The sequence below is a fragment of the Ochlerotatus camptorhynchus genome, unplaced genomic scaffold (genome assembly GCF_037179485.1).
Source record: "Ochlerotatus camptorhynchus isolate MF236.1 unplaced genomic scaffold, CSIRO-AGI_Acam_v1.1 ptg000417l, whole genome shotgun sequence".
Taxonomy (NCBI): domain Eukaryota; kingdom Metazoa; phylum Arthropoda; class Insecta; order Diptera; family Culicidae; genus Ochlerotatus; species Ochlerotatus camptorhynchus.
The window spans coordinates 602,687-621,682 of NW_027040903.1; the positions used below are offsets into that span (position 1 = coordinate 602,687).

The 18,996-nt window shown below is 40.5% G+C and overlaps 1 protein-coding gene across 1 annotated transcript; it reads left to right on the plus strand.

Moving 5' to 3' along the window:
- Positions 1-14,214, plus strand: spel1 (DNA mismatch repair protein spel1). Its single transcript, XM_065233809.1, has 7 exons — positions 1-108; positions 172-221; positions 11,132-11,665; positions 11,725-11,996; positions 12,189-12,918; positions 12,977-13,882; positions 13,943-14,214. Exons 1-7 carry the CDS (start codon positions 72-74, stop codon positions 14,165-14,167), a joined length of 2,754 nt encoding a protein of 917 aa, XP_065089881.1. The 5' UTR covers positions 1-71; the 3' UTR covers positions 14,168-14,214.
- Positions 14,215-18,996: the final 4,782 nt, after the last annotated feature.

The following is an 18,996-nucleotide window of genomic DNA, read 5'->3' on the forward strand; positions in this document are numbered from 1 at the left end:
CTCGTGTGAGTTTATTTTGAAGTAGTTTAATAAAGTTTGAATTTACTGACGCTCTCTAAAAAAACCGAAAAATGGCTTATCTTAAACCGCTGAAGTGTCTCAATCTAGGTAAGATTTGTCGATTTTATTTTTCGTGTTATTTACTTTGTTACATAAAACTGTTTCTTGCAGATACGAATCAACAAAAAAATTTCATTAAATTTTTCAAGATGTTACCAGATGTAAGTAGGATATAGCATAAATTTCTCCATAATTTTCGTTGAAATAGCCTTGAATTATTCCTCATGAGTATCTGCGGAATCCTGGAGCTTACCTCACAATTATTGACTTGGAATCTCATTGTCTTATCGGAATAACCTTAGGAACTTTCTTCAGGATTTTCCTGAAAATTCCAGTTATCCTCCCATACTTCCCTTATATGGAGTACATTTTGTATTTATTTATTTATTTCGTCAAGTAAAATGCTCATTACAGCTAAAATAGGTACTATTTTTCGGATTTATGATGTTATGAGATATTATCTCATTATATTATTTTAGCTGTAATGAGCATTAGCAAGCTTGATTGTAACCACTGTATGTAGTCTACTTTAGATTGTTATTTACAAGATGCAAGAAGAGAAGGTAAAGTGTGTGTATGACACATAAAACCTGTCAATCTAGCTTTCAGAGGGCCACAATAACGATGAGCAACGCGATGAGCGAGCAATCATCGATGATAAAATCGCTAGTTGTGACCTTCTGATAGCAAAATTGACAAATTTTATATGTCATACACAAACTTTTCCACCTCTTCTTACCTCTTACAAATTAAAATTATCATTATAGTACCTCATAGTTTCATAATTACGAAAAATAGCATTTTAGCTGTAATGAGCAATTACAAGCCTGGTTACAATGTTTTACTTACATACTATGCTTTATTTCTATTATGTTTTAGTCGGGTTTTAATTTCTTCTTTTGACATAGTGATGTTAATGACTTCACAGTGTAGATTATACTGTCGCATCGTTCGAATGAAGGGGCCATTTTTTGCGTAATTTGTTCTGTGTGATTTTTCTGAGAATAATTTTCGTGTTCTTAGATGCCGACAGGGTGTGTAGAAGTTTAATTGTGAAAGTATTTCTGATGATTCTATGCGATGTGAAATAATGTCATTGATGAAGAAAAGCATTGCAAATTCGCGGTGTTGCACCAGGGAGGCAACTTCAAAATCATCTTCAGAACTTTGTTCTGAATCCTTTTAAGTGCTTTTTTTCTGGTAGTGCAACAACTAGACCATATTGGCACAGCGTAAAGCATGGCCGGTCTAAAAACTTGTTTAAATATTAGAAGTTTATTCGTCAGTTTGTAATGGATTTCCTGTTTATAAGACGATACAATGTGATCTTTAAAAGTTTTAATTTTTGGTCAAGTACTAATCCAAGATATTTCACTTGGTTTGACCAGGAAAGTGGAACTCCATCACTATATGTGATTACTAGGTACTAGGTAGGCAAATCAGGGAGGTCCGAAGTGAAAATGTTATACAATATAGGCCCAAGAATGCTACCCTGAGGAACTCCTGCTCTTAACAGGTAGTCGATCAGATTTGGAATTTTGATAATTTACCTGCAGAGTTCTGTCAGTTAAATAATTATGAACTAATTTCATAATATAAAATGGAAAATTAAACTTTTTTCAATTTAGCAATCAAACCTTCATGCCAAACACTGTCGAATGCTTTTTCTATGTCTAGAAAAGCAACTCCAGTTGAGTGGCCTTCAGATTTGTTTGAACGAATTAAATTGGTAACTCTTAAGAGTTGATGAGTAGTTGAATGCCCATGGCGAAATCCAAACGGCTCATCTGCAAAAATTGAGTTCGTATGGATGTGATGCATCATTCTATTTAAAATTATCTTTTCAAAAAGTTTACTTATTGAAGAAAGCAAACTTATTGGACGGTAACTAGAAGCTTCAGCTGGATGTTAATCCGGCTTCAAAATTGGAACAACTTTTGCATTTTTCCATTTATCAGGAAAGTATGCTAAATGGAAACATCTGTTAAATAATTTTACCAAGAAAGACAATGTACTCTCTGGGAGTTTTTTGATGAGGATATTGAAAATTCCAAAAGGGCCTCCCTTAGCTCAGTCGGTAAATGCACAGCTACAAAGCAAGACCATGCTGGAGGTGGCTGGGTTCGATTCCCGGTTCGGTCTAGGAATTTTTCGGGTTGGAAAATTTCTCGACTTCCCTGGGCATAGAAGTATGATTGGACTTGCCACACCATTATACCAATGCAAAAATGGTACAGGCATCGAAAGCTCTCAATTAATAACTGTGGAAGTGCATCTAGAACACTAAGTTGAGAGCACGCAATAAGCTAATATGCGATAAGCAATAAGCTTGAAAATGCGAAGAAGAAGAAGAAGATGGAAAATTCCATTATCACCTGGAGCTTTCATATTATGAAACTTTTTAATTATAGACCTCGCTTCGTCCAAATTAGTCCCCCAGGAATCCTCAAAAATATTTTCCCGAGTGAAAATATTCAGATAATCCCGAGCAACCTGATTCTCAGTAGGACTAGTAAGACCCAAACTGAAATTATGGGAACTCTCGAATCGCTTAGCAAGTTTCTGAGCTTTTTCCAAATTTGTGATCAAAATTTTACCACCTTCTTTAAGCGCTGGAATAGGCTTTTGAGGTTTTTTCAAAATTTTTGTGAGTTTCCAAAAGGGTTTGGAACTCGGGTCTAATTTAGAAACATTATTTTCAAAAGTTTTGTTCCTCAGGGCAGAGAATCGCTTTTTAATTTGTTTTTGCAAATCCCGCCAGATAACTTTCATGACAGGATCGCGTGTTCTTTGATATTGTCTCCTGCGGACATTTTTAAGACGGATCAAGAGCTGAAGATCGTCGTCTATTATAATTGAATCGAATTTAACCTCGCATTTTGGTACTGAGGCAGCTCTTGCTTCAACTATAGAAGTAGTTAGAGATTCAAGAGCATAATTAATTTCATCTTTGGTTTGCAAAGGAATGTTTGGATCGAAGTTATATTACATAAATGTTCGATACTGCTCCCAATCAGCTCTATGGTAATTGAAAGTAGAGCTGTTGGGATTACAAATTATTTCTTGGGATATTTCAAAAGTTACTGAAAGGTGATCAGAACCGAAATCAGCATGGGTAACCAATTGGCTTCAAAGTTGACATAAATCAGTTAAGACCAAATTAATAGTTGAGGGATTTCTTGCAGAAGAAAAGCATGTTGGGCTGTTTGGATATTGAATAGTGTAATAACCTGCAGAACAATCATCAAACAGAATATTACCATTGGAATTGCTTTGAGCATTATTCCATGAGCGGTGTTTTGCATTAAAATCACCAATAATGAAGAATTTAGACCTATGACGGGTAAGTTTCTGGAGGTCACCCTTGAGAAAATTCTTTTGCTGGCCTACGCATTGGAATGGCAAATAGGCAGCTATAAACGTAAGTTGTCCAAATTTTGTTTCAACAGAAACTCCCAAAGTTTCAAAAACTTTGGTTTCAAATGAAGAAAGAATTTTATGTTTATTCGTCTATGAACAATGATGGCAACGCCACCACAGGGTCCATCAAGACGATCATTTCTATAAATTAAATAATTTGAGTCCTTCTTAACCTTATGGTCAGGTTTAAGGAACGTTTCAGTTATAACGGCAATATGCACGTTATGAACTCTCAAAAAGTTAAATAGCTCGTCTTCATTATCTTTAAGAGATCGAGCATTCCAATTTAAAATGTTTAATGCTTTAAAATCCATTACTGAATTTTAAAGTCATGACAATATTATTGGCAAATTTTACTCCAGTTTGAATAGCATCAAACATGGAGTTAGATTTAAGCATATCAGAAATCATGTCAATTAATGAATTCTGTAAAAATTCCATTTTAGGAGCAGTAATGCTTCCTAAGTCAAAATTGTCAAAATTTCCGTTAGAATTACGTTGGTTAGTATTTTGATTTCTACCCGTTGCAATAGCAGCATAGGTAGCTCCATTAACTGCGCCGCTACGCTGGCGACGCCCATCGCTGCTGTTTTCAACCGTTCGCTCCAAGACAGAACGTTCCCAAATGCATGGAAAATGGCGTCCATAGTACCGATCCATAAATCCGGAAGCTACAAGTGTGTCACCAATTATCGAGGTGTATCCATACTTTGTAGTCTAAGTAAGGTATTTGAGAAAGTGATCCACACCGTTTTGTACAGAGCTGCTGCACCGATCATCTCCAACAGTCAGCACGGCTTTTTACGCGGATTTCGGAATTTACGCGGTTTTTTTTTACGCGGATTCCGGAATTTACGCGGTTTTTTTTTACGCGGATTTTGGTTTTTTTTTTACGCGGATTTCAGAATTTACGCGGTATATCGCTTTTTACGCGGTTTTTTCTTACACGGTCTTTTTTCACTCGGTTTTTTTTTACGCGGATTTCGGAATTTACGCGGTTTTTTTTACGCGGATTCCGGAATTTACGCGGTTTTTTTTACGCGGTTTTTTTTTTACGCGGGACGTATCACCCGCGTAAAAAGCGACTCCAGTGTAATATCCTTCACTCGCTGCAACAACGTTATTCACCATCAATATTACATGGGGCCGGATTCTCTAGAACGTGCAATTTCAATCTGCGATCTAGGTATTACGATCGATTCGAAGCTAAGGTTTAACGAACACATAAACATCGTAACTGCTAAAGCATATAGGGGAAAAGTTGGCTTCGGCAATACCTTAACCTATTATCGTCAGGGGGGTAAACAACGTCCTTGAGAGCTCAATTTTGGCATGTGGATACATTGTGTTTCAGAGCAACTATTTGCCAAATTTGAGTGCTCTAGGACTTTGTTTACCCCCCTGACGATAATAGGTTAAGGTATTGCCGAAGCCAACTTTTCCCCTACTGTGCTTGGTTTTATTCGTCGTCATGCTTCTGGTTTCACCGATGTTTATTGTCTCAAGACGCTATTCTGCTCGCTGGTTCGCAGCATTTTAGAATAGGCTTCCCCGGTTTGGTCTCCATTTTACGTTACGCATATCCTTGCGGTTGAAAGGATTCAGAAAAGTTTTATAAGGTTTGCATTGCGTCAGCTCCCCTGGAATGATCCAGTCAATCTTCCAAGTTATCCCGACCGATGCAAGCTGATTGATTTGGAATCCCTCTCTGCCAGGCGTCTCAAATTGCAACGACTGTTTATCTTTGACCTCATAACAGGAAACGTGGACTGTCCTGAACTTCTGGAACTGATTCCATGGAATACTCCTCCTCGACGATTCCGTAATTCCCCGTTACTTGCAATTCCATTTCACAGAACGAACTTTGGATTCAATAATTGTTTTAATTCTTGTTTGCGTTCCTTTAATGATGTTTGTAGCGAGTTTGATTTTATTTTGACCAAACATGTGTTTAGTGCTAGAATAAGGCGTTTAGATTAAATTAGGTTTTAAGTAATGAGTCTGTACGACGTAGTCGAAGATGGTGATCAAATAAACAAATAAACTCGCTGAACATTGTTAGCAGCGAGGGGAGTAGGTATAGATGAAAAATTTGAAGCAGGGGTGATATTTGTACCTACGGGTACGAATGTAGAATTTGTTCCTCGCTGACCGTTATTAACAGCAGAGGAATTTGTACCTGATCGGGAACGTGGAGCGTTTCTTACCTGTCGCTTAGAACGAGATTGTAGGATCGCTTTGCGAGTCTTACATTCCCAAAAAATGGATTTGTGGTTTTTCCCTCCCCTTGGCTAGTTTTTTAACCTGGACGTTGATGGGCATGCCTAATCTTATGCTTCATAGTGGAGCGTTGGAGACGGTTGGTTTAGGTCCGGCATCGTTGGCTCATGTCGTGACAGAATAGCGTCATGAGCATGCGATGAGGATTACTGAGCTTCCCCTCTCTGATGAACCATTGCATAAGATAACCAAAGTTCTAGCCTGAAATGATAGTATCACACTTGTTACTCCTTTATTTGAGAGCCGCGTTGTGGTACGCTTACGTGTAGGCACTGACGTTGGGTGCGATACTGGTGGGTTTTGCCGCAAATCACTCTTGTTTTATTTATTTTGGCGCGGATGGATTGCAGGGGAGTTATACCAACCGGTGAACACTCGTGTTTATTTCAGTTACCGTGGGGACGTAATTTGTGATTAGCACCGGTCCCTTTCAAATTGTATCATTATTTATGTACGGTCCTTATATTTGAAATGACGTTTCACATGCATCTAGTGATGGCCGATTTTCTTACGAATAATTGATTAATCGATTAACGAACCGAAAAGTAAAATATTTGTAATCGGTTATATCGTGCTGATATAAGGATTAACATCTCCAGAGGATCCTCACCGATCGTTTCAAACATGTGCTGCACTCTCATTGGTGGAAAAATGGCAGTACAGCGAACAAAAAATAATCGATAAGGGGCTGTTCATAAACTACGTAGACAGTTTTTTTTTGGGATTATAGACCCCCCCCCCTCACCCTACGTAGACAATTGTCCATACAAAAAATAAATTTGTATGGGCCGTGGATAGTTGCCAAACCCCCCCCCCCCCCTAAACTGTCTACGTAGTTTATGGACAGCCCCTAAGTTGTTAATCGAGTAATTAAAAAATGGGACATCTCTGATTTAGGTGTGTTTGTTTTGATGAAAATGAGCGCAAAATTTCATCTGTACCGAGGGGGCAGCAAAACCACAAAATTACCTTGAATACGGGGGGTATTCATTGGATGAAAGGGACCGTGAAAGAGGACAATAAAATAGAAAGTTTTTCTTCCGACAGTTTCATCTTAGTATTTATCTTTGGTTGTACTATTGAAATATTTCAGAGGGTGCCCAACGGTGCTCCTTCTACACTGAACCAAAACATCCGCAATACTTCGAATGATTATTGCATTGCTCGAGCCCTTTAACAATATGCATTCGAATTTCGGATGATTTTCTTATGGTTGAATTCGTCGTCAGATGATGAACATCCATATGACTGTCATCCAAATACAGGATTATTTTCGTTTGAAAATCAGCTATAAAACATACGGCACTCAGAGGACAAACATTTAAGAATAGTGTGACATGCAAGTGCTTTTAATTAGATTTATAATTTGATAATCTACAATTCCATACTGAATAGCCATTATAAGCCATTCCATTATGCATACAAAAAATTTTCGTGGTGGAGACAACCTCCTCCATCACGAATTAGTCAAACATTGGTTTTCATCCTTTACCTATGTTCGTAACAGCTCTGATAGCGATGCATATGCTTCCACCTTGTTTGTCAGCTCAGATCAGCAAATGACGTTCGATAGAATTATTTACATCATCGTTTTGAACGATTTGCGTTATGGGGCTGAACCAATACCATATGCATTTCCATTTAGTATGACAGACATTCTGCAGAGAGCATTACGCATTTCAACTGAAGGCTCTATCCCTTCTCATAACAAGTTTCATCCTGTATTCGAGAGGAAATTATCTGATTTCAAAACAACCGTCATCCGGTTGTAGCTATCATTCGAAAAAGCGATTTCGGTGTTTTGTTTTGAATGGTCTGAGGTTTCATTCGATCAGAGGATGATGTTTGTGTACAGTGTACTTGCGTGACAGGCTTTCGTTGTTGTTTTCATTGAGGTATTACTCAGGGAACAATGTTGAACGCCATTTTTGTGCATGGTATTGCGGCTAGTCTTATATGTGCTTCATTTTGATTTGAGATAAGTGTTTGAACTATGGCTCGGGATTTCCACTGTGGCGTGCTTCTATTGTGACATAACCATACGTATTTTTGTGGTGCGACATAGTGGAAACGTGTGAGCGTGGTTGAAGCATGTACCCTCCCTAATAAATTTGTTATGGTTATTTTCCTTAACGACGTGTTTGGGGTATCATCCAAACCATTTGTGGAAAAGTTCGACTATTTGGGTTATTGTTCGTTTATGGTATTTTTTTATTAGGGCTGTGTAATTTGGGAGTCGGATAGGAAACTAGCTTCAGATTGAAGCATTTTAGTCGGTTGAAGGTGTCACCTGGGACGAACTAATATATATTAAATATAGGTCAAAGTCAAAAACAACTTGAAACACGTTACATTTTGGATTACATTCACAAGTGCAGGTACTTAATAAAGCATGGTAGGTAGATTAGAGATTTCAATTATTTATTAAATTGGACTAGAGATGTCATAATCATCAAGCGGACTTAAATAGGAGAATTCAGACAGTCTAGTAGCATTGGGTGGATTAACGGAAGAGTTGGGATGCGGAGGGTCCGCTTAAGGAGGCAACTGGCAACTAGCCTTTTCATGTATTGTCTGTTTATTTTGATTATTGCTTTAAAATATCAATTTGGTATATATGTGAAAGGATGAATCAGTGGGAGATGGATTTTCGGTTTCTTTACATTTAGCATCACTATGTGTCATTTCTTCAAAACCCCCCAATAACCGGCCTCTTCAATCCCTTCCTTTTCCCATGGCGTTCAAGTGGTCCGCATAGACTATTCAGCCATTACCCGTCCTTTATCCTCGGCTTTGGATTGACTTGCGCTCCCATTGCCTCACCAAACGCTGCAAAATGAAAATGAAATGAAAAATTGGATTTGTGGTTTTCACCACAATTTGAACATTTGAATTTCTTAGGATCTTCCTTCACAGAACAGTCGTCCTTTGCGTGAGAGGAATCACCACAATCAGGGCTCTACAATTTCGAAGCTCTAAAATGAACTCGTGTTTTGTTTCTCTCATACATACGTGTTCGACGCTTCATTTCTATAACGCCTAGCTAGACTATCAGCAAGAAACGAAAATAAAAAAGAAGGACGCTTGGAAGGAAAGGCTGGCTGTGGAACTTCTCGTCGTTGCTTTGCTCATCGCTTTCAATGTAAATAACGTCGATTTTCTAGTTAAACGAACTTCATTATGGCTTTCAATCCCCTTTCACGAACACTCTATCGCCGCTCTTTCAATTTGTTTAAAATGCGTTATGTCCCGTTTTCGATCATTTTTTTAGATAAATATATGGATGGAAGATAAATTAGAAATATGACGTGTAATCTTCAAGTGTTTTTACGTGAGAAATGCTTTAAATGTGTTATTTCATTTTCCGTCATATACGTCATGAAACCTCTGTTGATGTGTTTCATGAAAGAGAAAACTATCAAAGTCGAGCGCTCTTTCGCTCATCCATTTCGACGAAGCTTGAAAGGAAGACCAATGGAGCGACGGGAGAAAGAGAGACAAGCGATTGAACATTTGTTTGTGCACGCCGACTGAGGTTCTAGAATGCTACGAAGCTGTTCGACTTTAACAGAAAAAGAAAGCCAGCAGTCTCTTCGTCGCATCGATTTGGTCGATTGAAGCTGATATTGTGACGCCCTGACCACAATTCATGCATTTAGCTGGCATGTAGCAATTTGTAGTTCCGTGACCCCATCACTGGCACTTACGGCGCTGGGTGAGGTTTTGGAAATTTCCTCCAGTCTTCCTGAAGTGTTCGCACTTTACTCGTATGTTTTGAATCGGGATGACGTATAAAGACCGGAAATCAATGGCAGACGCCATTTTGAAATCCAATATGGCGGCTTCCGGTTATAGAAAAACTGGGAAATACTCAGAGTTGGTTGGAAATGCTAACATGAAGCTTTTTTAGTGTGATAATTTATTAGCTAGAGAATGATCTTTAGAAGAGAGTAGGTGGATAGTTCCGTTAGAGTACGGCAGTATGAAAATTGAATAGAAGTTGAAAATGAGCGAAGGGCCATTAATGCGACAGTTTTTAAAGTTAGACGCACATCTTTTGCCTAACCCGTACGATGTACGCGGAGACTTGAAGTATGTCTCCAAGTCTACAGGCAAAAAATGTTCGTCCTTCTTTTGCTCATAAACTGACGGCGGTTGTGGAATAGTTCTAGCGACGTTTTCATCACTACCTACTTTTTTGCCTGTAGACTTGGACAACTAATAAGCAGACGCCTTGCAAAAAGTTAATGAAGCTAATGTGTTAAATGAAATGTATAAGCGGTTACACATACCTTTTATGCATTCTTATAGGACCTATGTGGTTTGCCTTATGGAATGTATAAGGCTGATCTTTTGGCAAAAATGTATAAGTGAAACACATGAATAAAATAATGGACGTTTCGTGAATATTGAAGGATATTTGTCCGGAAGCCGCCATATTGGATTTAAAAATGGCGTCAGACATTGATTTCTGGTCTCTTGACATCACCCCGATTCCGTAAATACGCATATTGAAGGATATTTGGCATTATTTCCCAGTTTTTCTGCAACCGGAAGCAGCCATAATGGATTTCAAGATGGCGTCTGACATTGATATCCGGTCTATATACGTTATCCCGATTCCGAAAATACCCATATTGAAGGGTATTTGCTAGTATTTCCCAGTTTTCCTACAACCGGAAGCCGCCATCTTGGGTTTAAAGATGGCGTCAGGCATTGATTTCCTGTCTCAAGACGTCACCCTGAATCCGGAAATAACCATATTGAAGGGTATTTGATAGGTTTTCATTTTTTTCCTACAACCGAAAGCCGCCATCTTGGAGTTTAAGATGGCGTTGGTCGACGATTTCCGGTCTCCACGTCACCCCGATTCTGGAAATATTCACATTGCGAAGAGCATGGAAATCGGAAGTGGTTATCACAATAGGGGGAATCTTTTCCTTCTTGGCATTAAGCCGGGAAAGTTTACTAGAATTTTTCTTGGATGATGGATAATTCTAATTCAAATTGATTGCTCAAATTAATTTCATCAGAAGGAGGATCAAGAGTTTGCCCCTTTATTTTGCGCTTAGGTGGCAGTAAATTTTTATCCAAATCGACTTCCAAGCACATTACTATAAGAATCTGAAGGATCGAAGAGGAATTTTCCAAATCGATATCCAAGAAGGATTACCGCGGGTAGGGTCCAAACAAAGATCGAAGAGGAATAAGAGTTGAACAAGGTAGAAATTTTACAGGTGGACCACTGAAAAGTGCTGTTTAAATTTGTTGTAGCTTTACGTAGTAGTAACACTTCCTTCAGCAAAAAGCAAATAGATCCGCACGGCAAGAGAGAAATAATTATGTTTCATTACTTATTGTCTACTTCCAGAAACCTACCACAACGGTGCGTTTTTTTGATCGGTCGGACTACTACAGCTGCCATGGATCGGATGCCGAATTCGTTGCCAAATGTGTGTTCAAATCTACAAACGTAGTAAAAATCATGGCTCCTCCGGGATCGGATGTTGAAGTACCCTACGTTGTGCTCAGCAAAAACAACTTCGAACGATTCGTGCGTGACCTTTTACTGGTTCGTAATTATCGTGTTGAGGTCTATACGAATAAGGGTCCCATTAAGGCGTCCAATGATTGGGTGCTGGAATTTAAAGGATCACCCGGAAACTTATCCCAGTTGGAAGACATATTGTTCACAAATAATGACATGGTAGCAGGATCGGCGTTGATGGCTCTTCATGTAAAGCAGCAAGGGAAACAGAAAGTGATCGGTATCGCGTGCATTGAAAGCATCGATCGAGTTTTTTCGGTTTCTGAGTTTCTCGACAATGACTTCTACTCGGAACTGGAAGCGCTAGTGGTGCTGCTCGGACCAAAGGAGTGTATTCTTCCATCTGCGGAGGCCGACGTAATCTTATTTTTTTCTAAAATGGCTTATATTTAGGCTTTAACTTGATTTTTTTTTAGTATGAACGTATCAAAACTCTTCTGGAGAGGAATAACGTTATTGTCACATTGAAGAAGAAGCAAGATTTCTCACTCGAAAAGAATGACATTATACAGGATTTGAACAAGCTTCTTAGATTTTCTAAAGGTCAAAAAGAAAGTGCCAATACTATGCCTGAAACCTCGAAGATAATTGCACTAGCTGCACTGGGTGTGGCCATTCGGTACTTGGAACTAGCGAATGAATCCTCCAATCATGGCCACTATGAACTGAAGATGCTAAACTTAAACAGGTAAGTGGAATTAGTTGAAGAACCTATTTGCTTCATATTTACTCCATTACTGGTATTTAGTGGTAAGTTGGCGAGAGTTCAACAGTCAACAGTATACGTAGTTTATGAACAACACCTAGTTACACAAAGCTAATTAAATAAACCATGAATAGACATAAATAAACCGAATCTAATGAGTCAATTTTTTAATAGATTTGTTCATCTGGATGCAGCTGCCGTCTCTGCGTTGAATCTCTTCCCAAAGTCAGGTGCCAACATTAATTCAGCCGCTTTTAAATGGCACAGTATACTAGGAGTACTCGATCGCTGCAAAACTCCTCAGGGGCATCGTCTGATGGCTCAGTGGCTCAAACAACCACTACGCAGCTACGATATCATCAAGGATCGTCACGACATTGTAGAATGTCTGATCGATAGTACTTCTGCAAGATCTGAGCTACATGATTTGCACATGAAGCGGCTTCCGGACATTCTCATTGTCGTCAATAAACTGATCCGTAAGAAAGCCTCTTTGCAGGATATCTTCCGTTTGTACCAAGTGGTTCTACGAATGCCAAAAGTTCTACGTCTCTTAGAAACGCTCGAAAACCCGACAGTGAGAAACATCATCAATGAGCCAATGAAAGATGTCCTGGGAGATCTGAAGTTGTTCAAATCTATGGTTGAACAAATCCTTGACTTGGAAGCCGTAGAACGGGGCGAATATTTAGTGAAGCATACCTTCGATGACAAGCTAAAAGAGTACAAAGTACAGATGGATGACATTGAGAGTAAAATGAAACGGTTACTTGCAAAAGTTGCTGATGAATTGGGTTTGAATGCAGGCACCTCTATCAAATTGGAATTTGTTGGGCACCATGGATTCCATTTCAGGATTTCCCTCAAAGATGAGACCATTATCCGAAAAAGTACAAAATTCCAAGTAAGATATATATTCTCTATTCGTAGCATACCGCTGACTGTCATTATATCCCTTTCAGATTTTGGATGCCGTCAAGGGAGGAGTCAGGTTCACCAATGAAAAGCTTGCCGATTACAGTGCCGACTTTACTAGTTCCAAAGAGTCTTATGAAGAACAACAGAAAACGATTGTCGATGAAGTCGTTCGAATTGCAGTAGGTTACGTCGAGCCGTGGACAATGTTGAATAATCTAATTGCCCAGCTTGACTGCTTTTTGAGCTTTGCTGTAGCGGCTGTCAGTGCGCCAGAGCCGTATGTCCGTCCTAAAATATTCCAGGAAGGCGAAGGTCGTTTGAAGCTAGTTCAGTTGCGTCATCCATGCTTGGAACTGCAAGAAGATGTTAACTTTATTGCCAATGATGCCATCTTTCAAAAGGATGAAACGACTATGTATATTATTACTGGTCCAAATATGGGAGGCAAAAGTACATTTATTCGATCTGTGGGCGTAGCTGTGCTTATGGCCCACGTTGGAGCATATGTTCCGTGTTCTGAGGCGGAGATAACAATTGTCGATTCGATTTTGGGTCGAGTTGGAGCCGACGATAATCTAAGCAAAGGGCTGAGTACATTCATGGTGGAGATGATTGAAACCGCTGGTATTATTCGTACCGCCACCGACAAGTCATTAGTAATTATCGACGAACTTGGTCGGGGCACCTCCACGTACGAAGGATGTGGCATTGCTTGGTCCATTGCCGAATATCTTCTAAAGGAAACTAAATGCTTTACACTATTTGCAACACATTTTCACGAGATTACTGAAATGGCCGAAACTCTCACAACCGTAAAAAGCTGCCATATGGATGCAATTGCAGACAATGGCAAATTTACATTGCTATATCAAGTTAAACCCGGTGTCATGGAGAAAAGTTTCGGAATTCAGGTTGCAAAACTCGCCAAGCTCCCCAGCGAAGTTGTTCAAGTATATACTCTCACTTAATAAAATCAACAAATTTTCCAAGTAGGTATTGTTTCGTTCTAGCTGGCTCAAAAACTATACGAAGAATGTGAAGACCATTATGCTCAACTACAGATGGAGAACGACGAAGATGGAATGAAGCTCCTTAAATCTGCCATTGGAAAAATTGTTGAGGTTGATCCAAATAATGATGAGTCTATTGAAACGATGCTTCAGGATATCCGAATCTGTGTAAGGAATTCAAGCAGTACATATTTCCGTAAAACATTTCCTAAACTCTACGCATAATTTTTAAACGTCGGCGTCGAAAACCTTGACGTTTAATTTGTTTAACATCTACCTATCTCGTTTTACAATATAGAAAATAAAGTTAAAGAATTTACGTTGGTGTCAATTACATTTAATTTAATCTGAAATGCTTAATAGTAAAATATGCAAGAAAACGGGTTTCCCAGGACATTGACCCAGTGTTTGGAAATCTGTCAACATGCCATTGAACTACCGTGTGTCAGGTTCGTAACTGGTCATGAATAGATATTCAAAAATGAGTGAAGTGTCAGACACCTTTGCCGAATAAGAGTATTCAGTTTTGTAGCACCAAATGAATGAACAAAACGAAGAACGATGGTTGCACAAAAAAAAAACGATCTCAACTGTTCACCGTATAACGTGTTCAATGATTGTATACAACTTTGAACTGCACATATCTTCTCTTCGTGTCTACCGCACAACATTGCCGTACAGATCCATACAAAGCAGTGGATGATACATAAGGAATCGCAAACGTCATGTTTCTGCCGCACCAACTCTGGCAGTAGCACAGCGCAGCTAGGTACATAAGAAACATTCCTTCGTCCTGCGTTACCTTACGAGCGAATAAGGGTAGAAATAATCGAAGAAATGGAACGCGGATAAGTTAGTTAGTTTTGATTTATAATGAACACGGATCAATGTCATGGTCGGTTTTAAATGAATGAATCTAAATTTATATACTGTCAAGAAAACTCTGATATTAAAGTTATATGAATAGATAACTTCCTGGTATCTTCGGGGAAATTATTAACTGTCCTTCTTTTGGTACAATGAGTCTTCCAGCGGGGACACCGTAACATCCGTAAAAGTGGTAAATTCATGAAATTGGAGTTAGAGCTGCGTAGTTATTAGTGGAAGCACTTATTGGTGAGTTTTAAGAAAAAATATGGGGTTTTGGTCCAAATATGTACCCTGGAGGACTAAAGCTGGTCCATTAAAAGATCCGGAACATGCGTAAAAGTGGTCAATTCATTAAACTGTTTCTAGAGCTCCATTTTTGTTTTGCGAACACTCTTGTTTATGTGTTTTTCGAATTAATTTCATATTGTGGCCAGAATATTGATGATCACAGTCTGGTCCTCCGGAAGATCCGGAACATCCGTAAAAGAGGTAAATAAATTAAACTGGTCCTAGAGCCCCATGTTTTTTTTTGCGCAAGCACTTGTAGATGTGTTATCTGACTGAATTTGGCATTGAGGCCAAATTATGCACACTGGAGGTCACAAACAAGTTGTCCAGATGATCCGGATTATCCATAAAATAGTTAATCAAGCTTGCTACAACGTATGAAAAATCCGTGAATGGGTGTCTTCGGGAAAGTTTTCATATATTTTTTGGACAACTTTGCAGTGACCTTGGTCATCAGAACAACTTTGCAGTGAACAGTTATTTCTCAGAATGCCAAAATCTTTAGATATGATACATGCACAAGCTATATAAAATTTGATGTGAAATGTACGTGAAAACATCGAGAAACTTGAGTCCTTACTTACTTACTTAAGTGTCCTGAGCGCCATCCCTGGCGCAAAGGGCCAACGTAAAAGATCTCCATCCTGGGCGATTGTTTGCTTTCGCCTTGACCTGGGCCCAGGTCAAATTCCGGTCGACTTGCTTAATCTCCTTGTTTAGGCTTCGCCGCCATGAGCCCCTGGGTCTGCCTCTGCTGCGATGTCCGGCTGGATTCCAATCCAGCGCTTGTTTGCAGATTTCATTTCCGCTCTTCCGTAGAGTGTGGCCAACCCACCTCCACTTACGTTCCCGAATTTCTGTCGATATCGGCTTCTGGTGACACCGTCGATGGAGCTCGGCATTCGAAATCCAGTTGTGAGGCCACCAAGCACGAATTATATACCGCAGGCATCGGTTGATGAACACCTGCAGCTTCTGTGTGATCTCCGCTGATACGCACCATGTTTCGCTAGCGTACAGCAGTACAGATTTCACGTTAGAGTTGAAAATTCGGATCTTCGTGCGGAGACTAATCTGATTTGACTTCCAGATGTTTCGTAAACTCGCAAAAGCAGCCCTTGCCTTCTTGATCCGTGCACCTATGTCACTCTTGGTTCCGCCGTCCGACGCTATCTGGCTGCCAAGATATTGGAAACTTTCAACCTTCTCCACTTCCTGACCAGCTACCGTAAAATTGGATGGATTTCCCGTGTTGATATCCAACGATTTAGTCTTGCTGACGTTGATGTTGAGACCTGCCGCTGAGGAGCGTTCGGCGAGATCGTCGAGCTTACTCTGCATGTCAGAACGCCGTTGTGATACTAAAGCAACGTCATCCGCCAAATCTAGGTCGTTTAGATGCTCCATTGTAATAGGCTGCAAGAGCAACCCACGGTTCGGCACACGGTCGATCGCACCAACCATTATCTCGTCGATTACGATGAGGAACAGTAGCGGTGATAGAATACATCCTTGCCTCACTCCAGCGACTACCCGTATAGGGTCAGATAGGGCTCCGTTGTGCAGCACCCTGCACGTGAAAGCCTCATACTGAGCTTCGATGAGGTTGACGATTTTATCCGGAACTCCCTTGCGCCTTAGGGCGCCCCACAGGTTTTCGTGGTTGAGTCGGTCGAAAGCTTTTTCGTAGTCAATGAAAACCAAGTAAAGGGACTCTTGGAATTCGTTGACCTGCTCCAAGATTATGCGGAGCGAGACAATATGGTCCACACAGGATCTTCCAGCACGGAATCCCGCCTGCTGCCGTCGGAGAGTCGCGTCGATCTTCTCCTGTATCCGGTTGAGGATAACTTTGCATAGAACTTTGAGAACACAACACAGTAACATAATGCCACGCCAGTTATCGCATACAGTTGGGTCCCCCTTCTTTGGGACCTTCACTAAGACGCCCTGCATCCAGTCAGCCGGAAAAGTCGCGGTGTCCCAGATATTGCAGAATAGTTGATGCAACATTTGTGCAGATAGCATGGGGTCAGCTTTGAGCATCTCTGCTGATATGCGATCGACCCCGGGAGCCTTGTTGGATTTCATGGTTCGGATAGCAGCTTCGATCTCCGGTAGGGATGGCGCCTCAGAATTGACGCGAGTGATGCGTCGCACTCTTGGCGGTTCATGCCGAGATGTTGATGGCTGGTTGACCGACGAAACTTGTAGAAGCTGTTCGAAGTGTTCAAACCAGCGTTTCAGCTGATCAGTGGGGTCGGTGAGCAACTGACCAGTCGCGTCCTTCACTGGCATCCTAGGATTCATCCTTGCTCCACTCAGGCGTCGTGAGATATCGTAGAGGAGACGGATATCGCCTGTTGCTGCGGCTTTCTCACCTTCATCGGCTAGGGAGTCCACCCACGCTCGCTTATCCCGCCTACACGAGCGCTTCACTTCCTTCTCGAGAGCCGAATACAGTTGGCGGGCCTGGTTCTTCGCTCCTCTGGTTCTCGCCCGCTCTATCGCGGCTTTTGCATTTCTCCGCTCCTCTATCTTCCTCCAGGTGTCATCCGTGATCCACTCCTTTCTCTGAGCGCGCAGCTCGCCCAGGTTGTTTTCACTCGTTTCAGTAAAGGCATCCTTGATCGCCGTCCATTGCTCTTCTACGCTGCCACCATCAGGAATATCCGCAGCTCTGGTCTCCAGTTCCTCGACGAATGACCTTTTTACTGCTGGATCTTCCAATCGGCGTGTGTTGAATCGCCGTCCGAGCCGCTCCTCCCGCCGCTGGACCCGCGCGATACGAAGGCGGATCTCTCCAACGAGGAGATGGTGGTCAGACGCGATGTCGGCACTGCGTTTGTTCCGAACGTCAAGAAGGCTCCTTCTCCATTTTCGGCTGATGCAGATGTGGTCGATTTGATTTTCGGTATGTCCATCACGGGAAACCCACGTGACTTTGTGCACTGGTCGATGGGGGAAGAGCGAACCCCCGATCACCATGTCGTTATTGCCACAAAACTCTGCCAACAGCTCACCGTTTTCGCTCATTTCGCCAAGACCATGGCGCCCCATGACACGCTCATAATCCGTGTTGTCGGAGCCGATCTCCGCATTGAAGTCGCCGAACTTGAGTCCGCCCACGGAAAACATCGATTTTACTAATTATTTTACATTAAGAAAAAAATATATTCTTCAGATCGATCATTAAGCTTAGCCAAGATTTTTGTTTCTCATGATTTTTGCATTCTAAATATTCTCTTATTGCTAAATTAATTTAAATAAAGTTATATCCAAAGAAATATAGATTGAAAATCGAAGATTGTAAAAAAAAAACTGAGGGGACGAAAGTAATCAGTTCTACATTTCTTTTAACGAATTTCAATTAAATTTGCCTAATTTTCTCAAATTTGTTTATCCAAAACATCGGCCAATCAATCGATTCGTTTTGAATTAACGCGCGCATTTCGATATTATCCGATTTCATCCACTATTCATCGATAATCTTCAATGTGTTAGAATTATCGAGCATTATGCTGATTGGTACAAGTACCAACTCTGGAAGCAACGAAAATATCTGCATGGAGAGTTGGTGACCAAATTTACTACCGGCATTGATGGCCAAACATGACCAAACCATAGATACCATATCGATGCTTATGTTCACCGGATGCCAGGCAAGCTTCGGTTCACGAGGAAAGAGCATTAAAATTTTGATTACAAAAGCTAATTCACCTTTTTGTATTGTTGGTCGAGATTCCACGATGTTCCTTTCTTATAAACAGACGGGTGTCACCGTTACTTGTCATGATAATTATAAAGATGTGATCCAATAACAGAGATGTGAACGATACAAACAGATACTATCCGTGTTAAGAGATTTAAGCTAGATTATATCCGATATAATCGAT